Source organism: Silene latifolia, chromosome 7 (genome assembly GCF_048544455.1).
Source record: "Silene latifolia isolate original U9 population chromosome 7, ASM4854445v1, whole genome shotgun sequence".
Lineage (NCBI taxonomy): Eukaryota > Viridiplantae > Streptophyta > Magnoliopsida > Caryophyllales > Caryophyllaceae > Silene > Silene latifolia.
Window position 1 is genome coordinate 11,469,050 of NC_133532.1, and position 16,999 is coordinate 11,486,048.

At 35.1% G+C, this 16,999-nt stretch overlaps 1 protein-coding gene across 1 annotated transcript; it reads right to left on the reverse strand.

The window, feature by feature from the left end:
• Positions 1-2,124: 2,124 nt before the first annotated feature.
• On the reverse strand, positions 2,125-3,711 carry LOC141590892 (RING-H2 finger protein ATL60-like). The gene has a single exon (XM_074411405.1). The coding sequence runs from the start codon at positions 3,252-3,254 to the stop codon at positions 2,292-2,294; it is 963 nt and encodes a 320-aa protein (XP_074267506.1). The 5' UTR covers positions 3,255-3,711; the 3' UTR covers positions 2,125-2,291.
• Positions 3,712-16,999: the final 13,288 nt, after the last annotated feature.

A 16,999-nucleotide genomic window follows, 5' to 3' on the forward strand; every position in this document is an offset into this window, starting at 1 on the left:
CAAGCAACAAGTTACATGGTGGAGCCCAAAAATGTCACAACCCGTCTTTCACTTTAGACGAATATATAAGCCAAGCTAGTATCTAATTACCTCTATGTTTTAGGCAAATTCTCGGCTAGAGAGTTTTTGACGGGTTGATGAATTTCTTAAAACCACCTCATCAAATCGTAAGACGATCTTATTCAATAATAATGGTACGGAGTAGTATATATATATATATCTACATGGAGTATAAGTTTTTGACTCATCTCTATAAGCAGTTTGTGGAAGAGGCGAAAAGACAAGCTAGGCAAGACAACGAAAACCCAATACCACAAATCGGACAAAAACAAGTTATTATCGATCAGGAGATCGAGATAAAAAAAGAGCAAGAAATCGTGGAAAACTGTTCTGTTTTCATTTTGGAAATCGTCGTCATCAGCCAAGAAGTCTAAGAAGCCTTGTAAGGGAACATCAAGTGACGTCCATGCCGTACACACTAAGCCACAAGGTTATGTTTCGAGCCCACTTTACAATCCCGGGCATGTTGCGACTACCTCAAGCGGCTGGAGCAGACACCGTCTTTCGGGGTCTGGGTCTCTCATGGGGTTGTTTCAGCCTAAGAAAAGGGAGGAGAATGAGATACCATATGTTAGTCTTAACAAGCCTACAGAGGATGCCAGAGTTTATGGTCCTGTTTACTTGGTCTCTTAGACTAACTTTTAGTAGCACAAATTTAGTTTGAAGCGGTCTTAACTTAGTGATTAAGATGAAAATATTGTGATAATAGGTCACGAGTTTATATTGTACTGGTCTTGTGTCTTATTTGACAAAAAAAAAGAGATTGTGTACTAGGAATATGCCAGATTGGCTTGGACAGAACCTAAATTATCGAAGATGTCCTAGCTTAGTCGATTGATTGAGATGAAGTCGAGTGGTAGACTGGTAGATGGTCCTCGTTCGCTTAATTAGACATACCATTAATTTGTAATGAATTTATAAAATGTTATGGAGTACAAAATTATCACGACTATGTATACAATAAAAGTAGTATCGACATCATTTATGACTTAATATAATAATGATCGATGACTAGTGAGTACTGAGTAGTGACCCATTCAACACAAAAATAAAAATTTTGATTTTAAGAATAATTAAGTGTATCTATCTAATCTCAAGTTATTTGACTACATATAATTCGATCAATCATTTTATCATCATTATCATGGAACTAAATTATAAAGTAATCAAAAGATTTGTGTTTCAAATAATTGGGTTTGTAAATTAGTATTTTAGTTTATGGTATCTCAGTCATTTGTTTACTTTTTTATATTAGGAAAGTTTTTTACGAGTAATTTGACATTAACGAGACTATTGTCCACTTGCCGTCCTTCAAATACAATCATAAATGATCGCGTCTTTTCTTGATTTTTGTGTAAAAAGTAAAGGTAAATAAATGACGAAACGAAGAGAGTAGTATCTAATCTATTTGTCTCGTTCTCAATGCTCTTTTGGTCATTTTCATAGTCTATGTGGATCATTATCCGGGAGCTTAAGAGACGTACGTGCTTCTCATACTTGCTGATGAAACAAGTCACATTTTTACATACTCCACAAGCAATTTATCCGTTTATTGTTGCATAACGAATACAAGGTTCGTCAATGTACAAAAATTTGTTTGGTCCATGGCCGGAAAAGAAAATTTTGTATATATGACCTATGATGAAAAACTACGTTCGGAGTTGAACGGATTGCAGAAATGCAGAGTACTTATTTATCTCTAATATACGTAGTTATAACCTATAACTACATACGGAATACGAAATAGATTAAGTAAATAACAAATTTAAATGTATGCAATATAATTACTTACCCTTGAGTGTCAGATATGGTTATATATATTCCACGAAATTTTCAATTCTTTGGTTTAAATTGAAGTGCTGAAATGTCGTGTTATATTAAATACGAGATATGCAACTAAAGTAAAGTGTCGAAATAGCACAGATTACAGGTGATAGTGACCAACAAGCCTTAGCTTAAAACTTCTCTACATTATCATGTACACACTTGGGGATATCTATTACAAAGTTTTTGTAAACTCTTGCATAATTTATATTTATCACACAAGAAAATAAAAGAATGAAGTTTAATATAGAACCTACAAGGGAGGGGTTATGATCTCCATGAAAAACCACCATTAACCCTAATCAATCACAATTCAAATTAATGAACTATATATACATACACTTAATATAGATATAAAAAAATCAACAAATTGTTTTTTTAATATTCACACTTATTTCTAATATGGTTTAGACTTGCTCAACATTACTTGAGCTAGAGCTACTAGCCCAAGGAGCCAAGCTCTTCCCTCTACTCAACAACCTCTTCAAAGACCTCAACCTCGACATCACCGGAGTTTTCGCTTCCTCCTCTCGAAACTCAGCACTAGAAAGCGGCGATGAGAAGCATTCATCACATAAATCACTTGGTATCTCAATCACAAGTTCATCCCTTTGACTATTAACACCATTGTTGTTACTAGAGGAAGATGTTGAGGTAGAAGTAGCAACATTATTATTTGTAGCTTCCCCTAGTGACCTAACTTGAACTTCATCACCCCAATAAAGGACATTTGTAGGATAACTTATCGCGACTGAAGCATGAGAACCACCCTCATGATCTGAGTCTGAATCTGAGTTAGAGTCTGAATTATCTGAGTCTGAGTCTGTGTCTGATATAACTCGAGTAACATCAACTTCTTCAGATTCTTGAACCGAATCATTTGATTGTTTTGGAGAGGAAGCCACAAGATTCCTACAAAGTGGACATGTTGAATGAGACTTAAACCACATATCAATACACTCCACATGAAACCCATGATTGCATTTTGGCAATAACCTAACTTTTTCCCCTAGAGAAATTTCACTTAAACAAACTGAACACTCCAATCCTTCCTTAAAATCCTTAGGATCATACACCACCAAGGGCAATGTCCTTAAAGTGACCCGGTCTAGCCCTCGTCTCCTCGTGACCGCTTGGGCAGCCGGTGTCACTTGCCGGGCAGCACGCCGGCGCCATGACACCATTGAAGGGTCCTCAGTTCTTGACCAATACCATCTAATATAGAGGGATAGGAATAAACAAAATGCTAGAACAAAAAACAGGACAACTAAGGCTATGATTATGGTATACAATGATACATGGTTTGGTTTTGAAGCCATTGATGTTGGTGATGGGTAATAAACATAAGTTGCATCACTATTATCACCCATTCTTCTTCTTTAATTTGATACAACTTTTTTATCACAATTTCACAAAATTTTGAGATTTTGAGCACAACCCAATTGAGAACTTTTATTGTTTATCAAAACCCACAAAGGATTTTTTATGATTTTGAAATTTTATGATGTAATAATATTTTTAGACCAAGTTATATGTATATATATGAAGGAATTGTTTCAAGAAGTACAAGTTGGACCAAAAGTGTCAAAATGAATATTTTTCTTGGGAAATTTCTAAGCAATAATATGAAATATTCACTATTTATTTGAATTTTTGAAGTTTAAAATGGATTTTGGTAGGTAAAATAGCAAAGAAATGGGAAGGATAATGTAAGGTTTGAATAATATGGAAATAATGTTGTTGAATGAAGAAAAATGAGAAGCATTTAAACTAAGAAATTGATTGATAAATTAGGTGGAAGAGGAAAGAAAGGATGGAGAGGGACGTAAGGAAGGGTGTATGTTGATGTTGTTTAGAAGAAGTTGTACTAAGTTGATTCAATCAAACAAGAAACTCAAAGTAACTAGAATTCTGTTGACTATGACTTGGTCATATGATACATAAAGTGCATGAATGGAAGGCTAGAGTAGAATCTTATGCCTTGGTCTTGGTTCACTAGCCGCCAATTTGATTATTTTTTGGTTTTATAACTTCCTTGAGGGTTCATTTTGTCACTATAAGATCAATAGATCATATATTCTTGCCTTCCTAGTTAGTAGAGTCGTAGACGTGACCACTCTAGCTACTCGGCTTGGCATGGCATGCCAATTGGGTCATTGTCATGGCCCGTCTTAGTCGTTGGGTGACTTGACTCGTCATGTCGTTGAAAGGGTCGATTTAAGGGTGATCTTTCCCGACCCAACCCCCGAAAAGCAAAAAAAGGAGTGAAAGTTTTGGCCCGAGTCATCATTTATCCAGTTTAGCTTAACCTAACCACACGCCAGTTCAGGGTTGGGTAGGCCAACCCTACTTGTCTTTGGGTCAACACGACCTAAACTTTGCCTGTGACCACCTCTAATTCTAGGTATGTAAAAATTTGATGAACTAAAACATGAAAATCTGGTGGGTATTATTTTGATGGATTTGTCTCCATAATTTTACCATGCTATGAGTTATGCACTAAGTTTATGTATTGCCCTCTTGTATTTGCCGATGGGAATTTTAGTTTCGTTCTTTCTTTATAATGCTACCTCAAATATTTATATTCTTCGTATTGAATTTTATATTATCATGGATGTCGAAATAACCTTGCTCGTCCTGGTCATGTAAGTCCAAATACGTATTCGTATCCGTATCTTTTAACGTTATTATGGTTTTCTTGAAGTTTTTTTTGGTGTAAAGGAAGTTACAGAGGTAATTTTGATGTTGACAAGATTTAAACTTAAGTCATGAGTATTAGTGTTCATAACTTCATCAACTAGGCCGATTGAAACCTGCATGATTTTCTTGAAGATAACTGCAACAGAGTTTTTATTAAATTCTGCATGTTTCATTGTTTTCTCATCTTATTGCAATCTCAACTGAATTCTAAATCAGTAAACCTACAATTGTTTTTTATAATCAATCTAGTGCATCAATGCATATACATAGGCCGAATCTTCACCTATCGAATATAAATGTAGTCACAAGTCACATTACTTCCAACCAAATAAAACACCTAATTATTTCCACATTTAAACACGCATGCAAAACCAGTTACACCAACTAGAGTGACTAGAACAGAGCCCATCCAAGAAAATATCCACCGATATCATTATATCAAGAATTTAGCGTATTTATTTACATATCGAATGTTAACTAACGACAAAATATATCGTTATCTTAACGTTTTTAGTTGCTTATTCAAGTCTGTAAACGTTTTTACTTCTTTTTAACTTTTGATTTCCTTCTAAGTTTCATTTCTTACCCAGCTAAAATTCTAGAACTCTCAAATTTATATCTCGCCCCAACTCGAACTCCTATGTTTCAATTTCAATTCCAAACATTTAAAAATTGAAAAGCAAAATGAAATTTTACGTGAATTCCAAACAATTTTCGATAGGGAAAAAGGAGGTGGGTCATCTTCAAATATGTTACTAGTGAGCTGTGATAGAAGTAGGCAGCACGCAAATCATTGGACTGACATTCCACAATACGATCCACAATCCATTTTAGCACGATACGAAACGCCATATGCCAAAGCTTGAGAAAGAAGATCGTGCCACCTGAGCACGACACGCTAGTACAAGTTCAAAATACAAAGATATAAAGCTAAAGTGAAAGTATTACTTGTATATGCTTAAGCACGGTATTATATGCCATGGGCCATGCGCTCTGCCTGAACCGTCATTTCCATTTCAACAGCACGACAGGAAGCCCACTTTTTCATGCATGACCCGTGCCCTTTTCTTCTCGGAACTTGGTGGACCGGCACGAAACACAACCTACTTCCATCCCACAAATACTATCCTACAACCAGTTGTATAGTTGCATTGTACAACCGTCTCAAAGTTGTTGAGCTCTCACACAAAGTTGTTGAGCTATTTTGCGAAGTTATTGAGCTTTATAATTATTCTGTTAAACTCAATAACTTTGTATCATAACTCGATAATTTTGTTAGTATAGCTCGATAACTTTATAACAAAGCTCAATTACCATTGAATAAGTTATATATACAACCAGTTGTATAATACATTAACTGCTTCCATCCTCACTTGAAGCAAAGCCAAGCTTAACCACCACTTTGCTCATCTCACTCACTCTTTCAACTACTCAACTCATTTAATCATTTCTCTTCAAACAAATCCATCATTTTATTATTATCATCTCTGTATAACAATCCCACATTCCTCTTATTTTACTTCCAACATGTTATAATAACAATAAAAAAAATTATTAAAAAACGATGTGAATATCAAGCCATAACAAAAAATAGGAAAAAAAATTATGTGAACAAAAATTTATTAATGAAAAGTTAGAGAGGTCTCGTGATTGTCACGTAAAATTACACTATTTGTAGCATTAAACACAATCATCAAAATTTGGCTTTTCATTCTAAAAGTATATTACGCATCAAAATAGATGTTAATTAAATTTTGGGATTTTATTGTTAGAATAAATTTAACAGACAAAATCATCATTTATTTTTTCAACATTTATAGCTCTCACCATATTCTCTCAAAACATTGTTAACCATTCAATTTACCCTAAATTACCTTTCGCAAATAAAAATATAAAAAAATTTCTTTTGAAAAATTTCTTTTAGCTTAAATTAACTACATAGCTCAATTTTTTTAATGAAATAACAATTAAAGGTAGAAAATGACCAAGACGGAGGGAGTAAAATAAAAAAAAAAAAATAATAACAATAATCGTTGCAAAATACTAACAAATATAGTAATATTCGTGACAAAATACTAATAAATTGTGGCAAAAATTTAGTAAATTGTGGTCATATACATAACAATAAATATAGTTTGACTATATATTATGACAATATACGTATTGATTAATAATTTTTTTTTCTTACGAGTTCCTTTTGTCCTTAGCGCCTACTGGGATCACAAATTCGAGCTTGCATGACACCAAACCAAATTACCAATTCCTTGTTTTCGTAAAAAAAACATTATTAAAAACTCCTCATATACTCTTATTATTTACATAATATACCATCATGTTTATGGCTCTCTTTTAATCAAGCTATAAGTGGTCTCTTTTAATTCCAATAGTACCCTTATGTTTTCTCTATTTTCTTAAAATTTGTCCTCGTATTATATATTATTCGTATCCTAGAATATTCTCTCTTATTATTTTTATCTTGATACTCACATGATTGTTTTTATATATGTCTGTTTTGGATTTACAGTATCAAGCGGAAGAGGGTAGACGGTGAGGGGGATGATGTTACTGAGTAAGAGGAAGATGTGCTAAATATTATTGAGGAAGATTTGGTTAAGTTTCAAAATAATAAAGCTTTGACATTTCTTCAAATTGAATGGTATAACAAACCGGTTATCTGTCAATCATTGCCGAAAAGCATCTCAGCTATGAGAGCAATTCAAAGGGCAATTTTTGGGATTAGGTGGTGCTCACCGGATATACATTATATCCGAAACACACATATGCATACAACCATCTCGCGGCCTCGAAAGTTTTCAAACTTAAGCTACGAAGACATGCAACATGAAATGAGCAAAGAACAAACAATCTCCTAAATCTCAATGTCCCTAAAGCCTCAGAATACGATCCTAACAAGGTAATTTCCTAATCTGTGACGTAAACATGTTTGAAAGAGTCATATTTATATCTTTATGTTTGAAATAGGCATATTTATATCTTTTCTTTGTTACAGACAGACTATTTGGCGTCACTCCTATTTTCGGAGAAACCTGACTTCGAAATCCACGTAACACTAGAAAATACTGGGAATCGTCGTTCAACAAACATTTGAAATGGCAGGATATATGGAGCCAACAGTACGCATTTGAATTGATGTTATCCTGTCATTTCAACTTTGACATGACAAATCTCATCATCAACATGAGTACATATTTTAATTGTTATCGTTGTTTTTCTTACATTAATAAACCACATCCCTGACTTACAAACCTAAACCTGATACTTGTCATACCTCTCCCAGCAGGAAATACGGCTTGTAACTTCGCGTATCGTAATAACTATTTTATAGATCTTCTGGATGATTATCCGGACAAATTCCAAATGGAGGTCGATGATGTGGTGGTTCTTATGACTGGGGTTTTGGGGCCCCAGTTTGATCTAGTGATAGGTACCAAAAAGGATAATCGAGGTCGGCGTATGCTATATGAAATCACTTTGTTGACAAGCACATGAACCTAATATAACGCTTAGATGATCCATATAGTGGTGATAGAGATGATTTAATCCTCTTCTAGAAGATTTGCTAGATATTGACACAATAACTACTCCATAACATGAACATGGTCAATGGCTGATATTTACTATTTTGTCATGTGTTATGATGTATTAGTTAATTGGTATTTACTATTTTGGCATGTATTATCATGCATTATTTGTGATAGTTTACCCCGATAAATGAACAAGGTAGGGGCGTATATCAAAAGTTAATACAATATGTTCTCTTTTGAGTTTTAAGGGTGGTTTTGTTGGGAAATTTGTGTGAATGTTTGGTTGATGGGCTGAACTATTTATAAGGGTAGTTTGTGTACAATGTTTGTGTAATGCCCCAAAAACGCAGGAGTAACAAAATAGCATAACTTTATTTTATTAATAAAATTTGAAGCGGAAACTTATAAAATAACAATGAAAATTACAATAACGTTACTGCAATATTTCTCCTATAGGAAATATTAGACTAAATTACAAAAGAAAACTTGTTACTCGCCTAACCATTATTTTTCTTTATTTGAAACACTATTATTCGTATACAATTCTTCATATCGGACATTCTTTAATTTCCTTACTCATGCCCTTCCCCATTGACACCTGAAAAAAAAAATGAACAGTACGGGGTCAGCCAACCATTGGCTGAATATGGCTCCAGTAACCTCCATCGCCCCCCTAAGGACATTCTCATATATCTTACCTGGTATAAACAGTTTAATTCCTATCATACTTACAATAACAATGGTATACTATTACTGAAAAGAGACACATTACGGAGCCAAGACTCCCTTAGGCTAAGCCCCCCTCCATGTATACGGGATAATGTAACCCCTTTTGAAATTCCTTAGTCTTTTACCCGGTATATTTGGAACCACTATTTCCTTAGGCTATGCCCTCTTCCGTGTACACATGATAAATAATAATGTCACCTTCCTTCAGTAATCGTATCCAAATGAACAAATGGCCAAATGCACATTATAATAAGACCAACATAAACAAAAACACATGGGACAATTTATATAACATGTAAGTCGTATAACGACATTAAAACGAGAATATAGCTACTACTATTATAACATGATAACTTATATTATTCTTAGCAATATAACGGTATGACGATAATTAAATAATTACTACGACGAAGGGTCCCGAAACCATACCTTAGTTTTTCCTTATACGTTAGCTAGTTGCGGAGATAACCTAGTATTTTTTTGATGGGGTGGTGTAGTACTTTTTTTTTTGTGGGATACTTCTTACAAACAGAATCACCCTTCCTTTATATAGATTCCTAAGTGGTATTTGTTTGACCATAATTAACCCATGCTGAGATTTCTTACTAGACTAATTTACGTGTCTTGTCTTTGTTTTCCTAGACCAGTAGTTACACACTAAAGATACCTTAACCATCATATTACACTTGCATTTTATTTACATGCATGTTTGTACGTAGGTAAGTTTGTAAGTCAATTTCTAAAATATTGTCAACCTAATCTTAAACACTTAAACATAGGTAAGTTGCTAATTTAATCATATTTCTAGAATATCTCTATGGGACATACATGCATTACTACTATTATCATTATCATTATCATTATCATTATCATTATCATTATCATTATCATTATCATCATTATTATTATTATTATTATTATTATTATTATTATTCGGATTATTACAGTTTGCTCTGTTTGTACAAGAGTGGTGAAAAGATGCATTGCTTTTGTTAGATGCTGGTGAAGCGACTTTCCAAGAGAATGGAATTAGGGTTGTAGTAGTGTTAAGTATGTTGTATGTAATCCTCTTCAAATCAACAGCTTGGTTGGCAGACACAGTTGCTATGCATTATCAAAAATGAGTACTCTCTCTAAGTTGAACATACTGAAATCATTGTGTATTAACAAGAAAGTCGTTTCATTAGTCTAATTTATGCAAAATGAATGCTTTTGCAAGTACGATTATGACTACAACTATATACTAATTGTCTATTAATAGAAAACTAAGAAACAAATTACTTAAAAGTTGGTATGTGGTGTGTGTTTTCATTCGGTAAAAAAGCATGGTTTGAATTCACAGGAGGAAGTTTATTAGGATTAGCTCTCGGTTGGAGTTTGATTTGTGCAGTGATCACCAACTTGGCCTGATTCTTTTTATATGTCAAGCTTGCAAGATTCTGTACTTTTATACTACTACAGCCAACCTTTATATCCCTTTGCTGGATGTGGAGTTAAGGGTAAAATAAGGACTCGAACAATCGATTTTATTCTATTTAAGGACTCATACTATCAAACTTTTCCGTTAAGCAACTCAACCTCTTATTCCGTTAAACCTCCGTTAAATATTCAATTTAGAGAAAAAAAAGGCTGAAAAATTTAATGTACAAATGATTGAAGGATTGCATAAAAGTGGCGGACAAACTAGAAAATGAAATTAATAAGGGTTATGATAAATACAACCCTTAGGGTTGTAAATAAGAATTTAATGAATTTCCTTAAATGGAATTAAAGTAGAAATGTATGACAAATTTACACGTATATTAATGTCATTAGTGCTTGATTTGAAATTTTATTTCCTCTTTTGGGGTGTATATATCATTTCCCAATTAATAATCATCAAGTTTCCTCTTTCCTTCTCTCCCTCTATGCTTTGCAATTTTTTTACTCTTGTTCCTCATCAACTATAGCTTTCCATCTTTATCCTTTCAACTAGCTCTTCATCGCCCATTTTTTACCCGTGTTCCTCTTTGCATCTCTAATTAAAATTTACAGATCAATGTGTACGACATGCAACCCAAAATCGATGTGTACAATATTCAAAATCATCAATTTAGACAAATATCGAAAATGAGAAAATTCCAATTTGGGTAACTCATTTTGGCTGAAACTTAAAATGTATACAAAAACCGTTTTGACATTGATTTTTGTAAGCTGCAAATATCTTCATACCTTGAGTACGTCGAATCCAATTTTCTCATCCTCCTCATACAACTTCTCCAATTTTGCTCTTATTTGATTTTTAATCCCCTATAGTCAACCCACCCAAATAATGGTAGTGGCATCTTTGGTAGGGAGACGTTTTTTGAAGGAATACGAAAAAACGAGGATTCCAGAATAGAGGTGGTCGAGATAGAATTAGGGATGTTCCATTTTAGGATTTACAAATGTGATAGTTTGATTTTTCAGTCAAAGTGATGACACATAACAGACATAACGAAAAACGTAACAGATTTTATTTTGAGGTCCTTAACTGTAAACTCTCGTAGTTGAGGTCCTTAACGGAAAAAATGTGATAGTATTTTTTAAGGTCCCCTTAGCTTGCATTTACGGAGATGGAAGAACTGGAGTAAGATTTCCTTTGCCTCGGGAAGCGTGAAGTGGTCTCGGGAGCTAAATTAACGAAGCAAGGAGTTGGTTCAGTAGCGATTGATTCGATCGAAGCCTTTTGTGGGCCAAACTGTTCGATCGAGTGTCTAGGGTGAAGACAAGATCTCGATCGAGAGGTGCTAATTTGGTGTTCCTCGATCGAGAAGGAGAAGTCCTCGATCGAGAGGTTTTGCTGGGAAGTTGCTTGATCGAAAAGATTGAAAGTACTCGATCGAGCACTTTGCTATCTGATGTGAGATTTTCTTGTGTAAACTTATTTACTTAATATCCTAGTTTCGTTTTTAGGTAAAATAAATATTTTTCCTATATAAAGGAAAGACGTCAATAGTTTTAGATCATCTTTTATCATCTCAGACTTTACGCTTAAATCATTGAGAATTCATTTTTTCTTGTGAGAATTGTAAAGCAATGATGTTATAATCAGATTAGGAGGTTTGCATGTGAGAATTGTTTCATGGAAATTTAATTGTAATCGTTTAGTTGAGTGCACGCTTCTAAACTAATTAATCCGTTAAATTGGACCTAGATCGGAAGATTGGAATAAATGCACTGTTATGAATAATAGACTACTCTAATGAGGGCGGAAGCTAAGTTAGTAGTATTTTAGGGCGGATAGCGGACCGGAAGGACCTTTCCTTTACCCTTCTCACATCAGACCGGCTGACCTTACCTTTAGCAGAATTGTGTAATATCATGGTGAACCGACATCCTAGCATCTTTCTCTCTATTTGATCACATCTTTATTTCTTTTCATTATTTTAACTGTTGTTTCTCTTATTGCTTTACATTCGGTTCATTAGTTTAGAAAACAAATCAAAACACCGTACTTTGTTACCGTGATGGACTGGAATAACAAGTAGATACAATATCCTCCTTTTGGATACGATACCCGACTTACCTCTGTTATTGATACCGTCGTTTTAATAACAAAAGTAATTACCTATAACTACTAACAGAAGTTAGCGGAAGTAGGGTCGATATCCACATGGAGGCTATTATATCTATCTCATAATCTAAGTCCTGTCTGGTAACAAATGGGGGGTTTTGAATTGATTTCTAACTACTAAAAGAGGTTAAGGCAAGAGAATAAGAGAAAAGAGCGAAAAAAAGCAGACAAGCGAGGTATGTGATCAAATAGAGAGAAGTATGTTAGGAATTGATTTGCCATGGCAGGCGCTTACTAACTCGATCATAAATAGTTCAGACGATCTAATGTGAGAAGGGCAAGGGAAAGGTCCTTCCGGTCCGCTATCCACCCTAGAATACAACTAACTTAACTCCGTCTTTATTAGGGTAGTCTCACCTGTTCATAACAGTCTGTTCATTCCAATATTCCGATCTAGGATTGAATTTAACCAATTTAATGGGTTTAGAAGCATGCACTCAACTAAACGATTACAGTTATATTGTTATAAAACAGTTCTCACAATTAATCATCTAACTTATTCACAACATCGTCAACTCACTACTATGACTCCCCTAATCCTAACATAAGGGAAATTAGTTACTCAGGCTATTAATGGCATAAACAATAACAACATTATTGAATAAACTAGAGAAAGACATAATAGAGAGATTAAAGGAATGAAATTGCATAAATTAATGACAATGATTAAACAGAAATTAGAGAACAAATAATCAAGAGCAAAAGAAATTAGATTGAGTAAAAGGAGTAGAGAAAGATTACAAAGAAGCGAATCCGGCAATAAGAACGAGTTTTACGTAGCAAAAGGAAGAGGAGTAGCGATAAATAAGAGTAGTAAATGTAGGAAATGAGATGTTTCTTAACCTAATGACGTCTTCCTTATATAGGGAAGAGATTATTAACTAAAACATAAACTAATCGCGGAACAAAATCCCGTGTAATTAAGCATACTACTCGATCGAGGCATTTGAAACCTCTCGATCGAGTAACTTCTCAATGAGATCCTCCCGATCGAACAGATATGGCCTTCGATCGAGAGCTTCTAATTCAGCCCATTTCGATCAAGTACAATAGGGATGTAATACTACGGTTTTATGAGTCTCTGGGTACTCTATCGAGTAGGCCTTACTCTATCGAGTAAGGGTGTGTTGCGTTTTAAAAATAGTTTCTGACCTGTTGGGTACTCGATCGAGTAACCTTGATACTCGATTGAGTAAGGGGGCACTCGATCGAGTACCTCAGCTACTCGATCGAGTAGCCGGTTTACGGGGTGATGAATTGTCGGGTTTTGTTAATAATACGATTTAGTATATAATTACTTCCGTCACTTTCTGTAAACACTTTTATAAACCTAATTGCTTTCAAAAGAGAAAACAAACTACGTTCTTCGCATCAATCGCATTGTTGGCAAATCCCGGAGCTTGGAAGGTCGGATTTTACTTTTCTTTATACCTTTGTGATCCTTGCGTCGAGGGTAAGATCTACGTACCATTTTTATAGTATTCGTTAAAGATAGTTAAACCCTAATTTGGGGATGTGGGGGTTTTGTTGTATATATTGATTGGTAGTATTTGTATGATTGCATGTTAGGAGGAGGATTCGTAGAAGAAGCCTTTTGATATCAGCTGTTGAGACCGTCTGATTGTATTGCTTTCCAGGTAGGGTTTCCCTACTCAATATTAGTCCCATAATGCATGGTTGGTGTTTTGTGATTGTTGAATATTATCGTATTCGTATTGTGACGGTTGTTGGTTTTGATTGCTGTTCAATTGTTGTGATTGTTTGTCTCTGGTTCTCGAGATGCGTTCTCGGCTGAGTAGAGTCACTTGCGGGAGTGGTTCCACGCCCTAGTTTTGCCCTCCGTGGAACCCGCCACGGAAGGGGATGTGCACTTTAATGGGACAGGGTTATCGCTCGGTATGATGAGCGGGGCTTAGGTGGGAACGGCTGCGGTCCCCCACTGGCAGGGCTGGTCCAGTGGACAGTCGGTGACGGAGATTGATTGGAGTGGGTGTGATTGTGTGTGTGACCGTTTGAGCTGTTTGTTTACTGTGTTGCTGCATTTTATAAATTGTGTGATTAGTACTGACCCCGTTTAATGTTTTAAAAACTGTGGTGATCCATTCGGAGGTGGTGAGCAGTTATTGAGCAGGTATGATATGACGCGTATGTGATAGCTGGGATGAGTCATCACGTGGCAGTTAGAAGTCTTCCGCTGTGTCAGACGATGTCTAGTAGCTTGATAGTTTTATCAGTAGACAGTTTGAGTACTTTGTATTTCCTTTTGACAATTTTGGTTTGAGACATGTAATCACTTAAATTATATTTACTTTTAAAGTACGTTTCTTCATTGTCTTATGATTATCATTCGTCGGGTAACCGAGAGATGGTAGCACTTCCATGCCTTAAGTGGTCCCGGTAAGGTACTTGGAGTATGGGGTGTTACAAAATGGTATCGTAGCGACGATCCTGAAACCCGTAACCAATGAATCCAATGAATTTAGGAGTCAATTAAAATGAACCCGGGGTAGAAGTTGTAGAAGCTAATGCAAAGACTTGGGAGACGTCCTAAAGTCGCGAACTCGCCCTACAATTTTGAACCGGTCGCTATGGGATATGAGTCGGGATCGCTATGTGTTTACCTTGTGCATTGTGTACCTATGTAGTGATGTGTGGCATGAATCAGTGGATGTATGTATGTGGAGAATGGAGAATGTGTAGAAAAGATGGTGATGATGTGATTTCGTAAGTTATTGATTGAAAGCATGATAGTTGTTTTACGATATGGCATTATAGAAATACGGAAAGAAAATTTGTTTGATTTGAGTTATACATAGAGTTATGTATACATATATGTTGTTGGTAGTGTTGTACGAGTTTATATAGCTGAAAGTTTGAGTAAGAGCATGAATAATTGGTGGAAAAAGATGATAATTGTTGCATGATAATATGATATTTTTTTTTAAAGCATGTTGTATGATGGAAGAGATTCTATAAGGTTGTTATTCTAGTAACCTGTGAATATGATACTTGATGTCATATAATTGTGATTTTGTTTACGTAAAGTTATATAATAAAAACATGTGGGTAATATGTGATTGGTAAGTTGAATGATATATGTGCATCGAGTTATTTGTTGCTTGACTTTTGAAGTTAGTAACATGTGGTTAGGGATACTGGTTTTATGAGCATCGAGTTCTTTTTGTTTACCATGTTGTTGTTTATGTTGTTTGGAAGTAAAATCAAGTAGATGTGTTTTTCGATTATAAAGAGGTTGTCTTAAACTATTATAACTTGAGATGCATAAATGATTTTAATGTGATTCTAATTGGAGGTGATAGTTTGTCCTTTTATGATTCTAACGATAGGTCACACGCCCAAAACGACCAAGAAATGAGTGAGTTACGACTGTTTTACGAAAACTGGACAATGTTGAGAATTGCGTAGGGTACTCGATCGAGTAGCCTTGGTACTCGATCGAGTAGGCAGCACTCGATCGAGTACGCTAGTTACTCGATCGAGTAGCCCTGGTGATTTGTTTTACGTGCTTCTACTCGATCGAGTAAGTCCCTTACTCGATCGAGTGGCTTGTACTCGATCTAGTGACCCCTGTTTTGGGTCATATGCTTATCTTTTGACTTCGTTGCATGTTATGTTTAATTCAAAGGAGTTATTTTGCTTCTTTATGCATTGTTTTATATGTATGTTAATCCTGATGCGTAAGTTACCCAATCATATGATGTAAGGAGTGGCACCTGTGGTGAGTATGAGTTCGGTGGGAGGACATGAATTTTATGCGGTTGTAATAGATAGTGGAAAAAGAAAAGGAAGATCGTTATATATGGCTTAACTGAGACATAGAGCATGTTTTTTGAGATGAGATGAGTGATATGGTTGTGTGTTGAGTAACGTAAAAGCAAGTGAATATGGGCAAGGGATGATGTGAGTCTAAGAAACGTGAGAATAAAAGATTGAAAGTAAAGATGTGGATAGTGGCATCTTGAGATGTGTAAAGAAGTATGGAGGGAGATGGTTAGGAGTCGTGTGGGTTATGGATATATGTAGTGAAAGTTCGTTTTAAAGGGGTTGATAAGAGTGGTATACAGTGAACTTTATGGAGACATGTCGCGAGGTAGATTTGTACATAGTGAGTGAGTTTGGGGGATTTGGTTTATTAAGTGATGAAATTACTGTGGGATTTCCTTGGGTAATTAACGGTATGAAATAAATTCTGATTTCTAGAGAGGTACAAAGGAGATACAATTGTTTAAACAGTGAACGTTGATTTTATGGATAGATTAGTGGCAAGTGTGAGTGATAGCATAATAAGAGAAGATCCATGGTAAGAAAGAGTGAGATGATATCGGTATAAAATAATGGGATGTGAGTTTTGGAGCAATGAGAAAGTAACCGGAACACTAAAGAATTAGGTAGAAGTGATAAGGAGTTGAATGGTTAATTGATTTTGTCGAGGGTAAAAGGAAAGAATGAGGGGAGTAAAACTAGGAAAATGTTGACCGGAGTTATGTAACATAAAAGTAAGGAATCGTCGAGATGTATGATACTA